The 3335-nt window shown below is 43.1% G+C and overlaps 1 protein-coding gene across 1 annotated transcript; it reads right to left on the bottom strand.

Moving 5' to 3' along the window:
- Positions 1–2375: 2375 nt before the first annotated feature.
- LOC118503489 lies at positions 2376–3020 on the bottom strand. Its single transcript, XM_036036805.1, has 2 exons — positions 2785–3020; positions 2376–2647 (listed from the first exon to the last, which is right to left on the bottom strand). Exons 1-2 carry the CDS (start codon positions 2870–2872, stop codon positions 2421–2423), a joined length of 315 nt encoding a protein of 104 aa, XP_035892698.1. The 5' UTR covers positions 2873–3020; the 3' UTR covers positions 2376–2420.
- Between the last annotated feature and the right edge of the window lie 315 nt (positions 3021–3335).

Here is a 3335-nt window from a genome sequence, read left to right on the forward strand (position 1 = left end):
AATGTTGGATGGCTGCATCATCATAGGCCATTTTACAGCATATTTCATATTATGGCAATCGTTAGTAGTCAAATTCACGAATAATCGAATTCATCCGCAATCGAACGTTGGATTATCCGTGCTATTCGCATTGTCCGGACTCAAGCAGTGTTATTTATAAATATTAAGTGGAAAAGTATCGCAAGCGACCACTAATACTATCACAACGAAAGCATCTTCCTGACAAGGCTTCTACGATGTGCTCAACCCTGAGTCGGCCGAATAAAAGAAGAAAAAGAAGCAGAAGAATAGGAGGAAATATTTATACTCTTTTAAGCAGACCACTGCCTCCGCCATTAAGAAGCAGGCAACATTGTTGTTCACGTGCAAAATCTAGTTTTAATTCGCTTTTAATGAATGTGCCAGAAACTTAATGAATGGTACGAGCTTAACCTCCACATTCGTGGTTCAGATTGTCAATGCATTACCATCACGTACCGGGATGCCCCTTTCGTGAGATTTCATTAAAAAGGATCGTGTGAAACTTTCAAAAAGGCAGTCCTGCATGTGAAAGTTCTAATTCCAATCGGTCCATCCCTCATTAGGAAGCGGTGCCATTCTGCTTTACCAGGGGATGGCAAGCGCTGTAAGTGGGAAAAATGTCACGCCGTCAGCCGATTGCGTTGCGTTAATTTCTCACATAAATCATGCAAGCGCACGACCGAGAGGCGCACGGGTAAATTAAAACGTTCCACTGCGTCCGGAACACCTTAATCACACCCCTAAACTAAAACAGAGGAAGCGGAAAAAAGCAGCAACCACGGTTCAGGTCGACAGAGTGCCCGAGCTGCCCAGCTTATGTTTTATGAGTTTGTTTATCACTTCTGCGTATCTTCTGCGTCGCTTTCGAACCAACAATTATGCTAACCTGCTACGCGATCGCTTCTGCCGGAGGAAGAACGCGAAAAGGCGAATCAAAAACACAATGGTGGATCGCCCGGCTGTTGGCTGCAAAGGCGTGAGACGGTTGCAGCGGGCAAAGGATGCAGCTTCCCATCGCGAAACTGGCGCCTCAACCGTTTCTTGGCGCGAACCGTGCCAAACACCTTCGCTGATACGATGATGCTGTATCACGAATGTGCCAGGAAGCAGCGCGCTCGTAATAGCCACTACCGAGCCCAAAATGATCCGCTAACATCCTATTTGGCCCGGGTCCGGCGCGCTTGATTGAGACACAAGCTGCGAGTGCGTGCATTTCATTAAGCAATAATTTATTCCCTCCTCCCATAATGCTACTCCCATTAATGAAAACATATCAGATGGACAGAAAACCCAGCAGCACCAGCCTACAAAAAAGCATTACCAAAAATTGGTCCATCCTTCAAGACAGCATCAACGTTCGATGGGTTCGTTGGACGGTCGGTCGATTATGGCGGGCGGGCAATTGATCCACAAAAATGAGGATCATTTTTCTTCCCAGCAGCGTTGTGTCGTGTCCTGACGGTTGTAAAACGTATGCGTCTTTTGGATATTTTTTTTCTCCCTTCCGCGTCATATGTAAAGTGCAAGTGGAGGTCTTATCCTTCCTTACAGTAAAACTTCCCGATGTGGAGCCAGCATTTGATGGCATTTATTTAATAGGATGAAATGACTTCACGCTTTACTATGGAAGATAATTTTGTTGAGCGAATTGCATAAATTTGGGCGATGTGTACAAAATTGTTTTAATGTTTTGCTCCTCCAGAAAGATTGCAATTTTCATGACAAAATTAGAATATTATATTCTGTTTAACAAAAATTAAATATGCAGCCTTCTCCGTCCAATATGGACATTAATATAAATCCCAAACAATCGGTCCATTTACTGAGTGTTGCGCGCCCACCGAAAAAGAAAGCCTAAAAGCCGCACCGAGTGAGCAATTGATTGATGGAAGGTAACAAGAAGGAGCACATTATAAAACGTGCTGCATACATTTTACTGAAAGTAAAAATAAGTACTTAATATGCGCAAAACGAAAACAAAGCCTCATACTAACCTATTACGCAACGTAACCGGGTCATGTGTCATTAAAGTGGTCGCTTGGAATGAAATTTCTTGTTGCGCTTATTTTACCTCCGCTCACGGTGCTCCACCGAGCCACCGAAACTGCAGTGATAGTTTGGCATCCTTTAATGGGTTGTGCATGCCGAACTGTGTTTTGCCTTTTGGGAGGAACACGGTTGCGAGTTCGGTTAAGCTGCTTAACATCAATCAAAAATCGTGTGCATTAGCAATCGCACGTTGCTATAAAATATTATCCATCTGTTGGGAAATATTGCGAAGCATAAATTATAGCAAGTGTATTACTAATACAACATTTACTATAAAAACTAGTTGATAAGTATTTTTATTTGCTTTCTTTTTCCCTTACCCTTATTATTAACCTCCCGGCGCTCGCTAGCTACAGTGTTGCAGGAACTTCCAGGGGCGTTGTCAGGGCGCATTGCATAGGGCTACCACTCACCGTGTACCGGGTGTCAGAAAGTCGCACCCCATATCCTAACGGCAAAAACATGTGCGAGTTCGTGTTCGGCTTGTCTCCTGGCCGCCGGCATGTTTGATTGATTGAAGCACGGATTTTGCGCATCGAGTTACTGGTTACACGACTTTTTACCATCGTTCGCAGCGCTGTACAACGCACCGGGAGAAAATGTTTTGCGACGGTTTTTTGGGGAGATAAAATAAAAAAAAGTAAATTACGTAAAAACTGTAATTTTAAATTCAAACCAACATTTAAACTCCTTTTAAATACTATAAAAATTTACCATTAATGCTTGCTCGCCCAGTAAACCAGAGCACGGAGAACGCACTCCCGATCTGTGTTAACATATTCGCTTCCCACCAATCAACCATCAACAATTAGGATGCAGCTGAGTGTGAAATACGACATGACGACGACGATACGAGATACGACGCGTGTGTGAAGTAGAAGCGATGCTTCAGCCATATGATGTAAATCAAGGCACATGCGTGGGGATTCGGAATGGTGTTATAAAAGGGAGGAAAACAGAAACGTACGATAACGAAACGGATGGCAAGGACAAGGGACAGACACTTTATCGGGTGAATCTAAACGTGTACATCCGTGCTTCGATTGCATCTGCAATGTATGGATAGGATGTAAGAACGGGACGACTGCTTACCGAGACCTGTGCGGGTCGATGCATGCAAAAGATGTTGTAAATGTTTCGTAAATTCATCAATCAAGTGTGATACAGAGACGCAATCGCAGTTTTTTGCTTTGGTAATAAAATTAAAATAAAGCAGAGTAAAAAATTATTACTTAAACATCTTAAGGTTTAAAATGTTTCACACT

This window comes from Anopheles stephensi, chromosome 2 (genome assembly GCF_013141755.1).
Source record: "Anopheles stephensi strain Indian chromosome 2, UCI_ANSTEP_V1.0, whole genome shotgun sequence".
Lineage (NCBI taxonomy): Eukaryota > Metazoa > Arthropoda > Insecta > Diptera > Culicidae > Anopheles > Anopheles stephensi.

What these genes read in the sequence shown, in the direction of transcription:
- LOC118503489 (XM_036036805.1), bottom strand. Translation starts at nt 2,872, where the DNA reads ATGGTTGATTGGTGGGAAGCGAATATGTTAACACAGATCGGGAGTGCG. An exon ending in TGGGCGAGCAAGCATTAATG is followed by an intron (nt 2,648 to 2,784) that starts GTAAATTTTTAT and finishes TGCGTTGTACAG; the next exon opens with CGCTGCGAACGATGGTAAAA.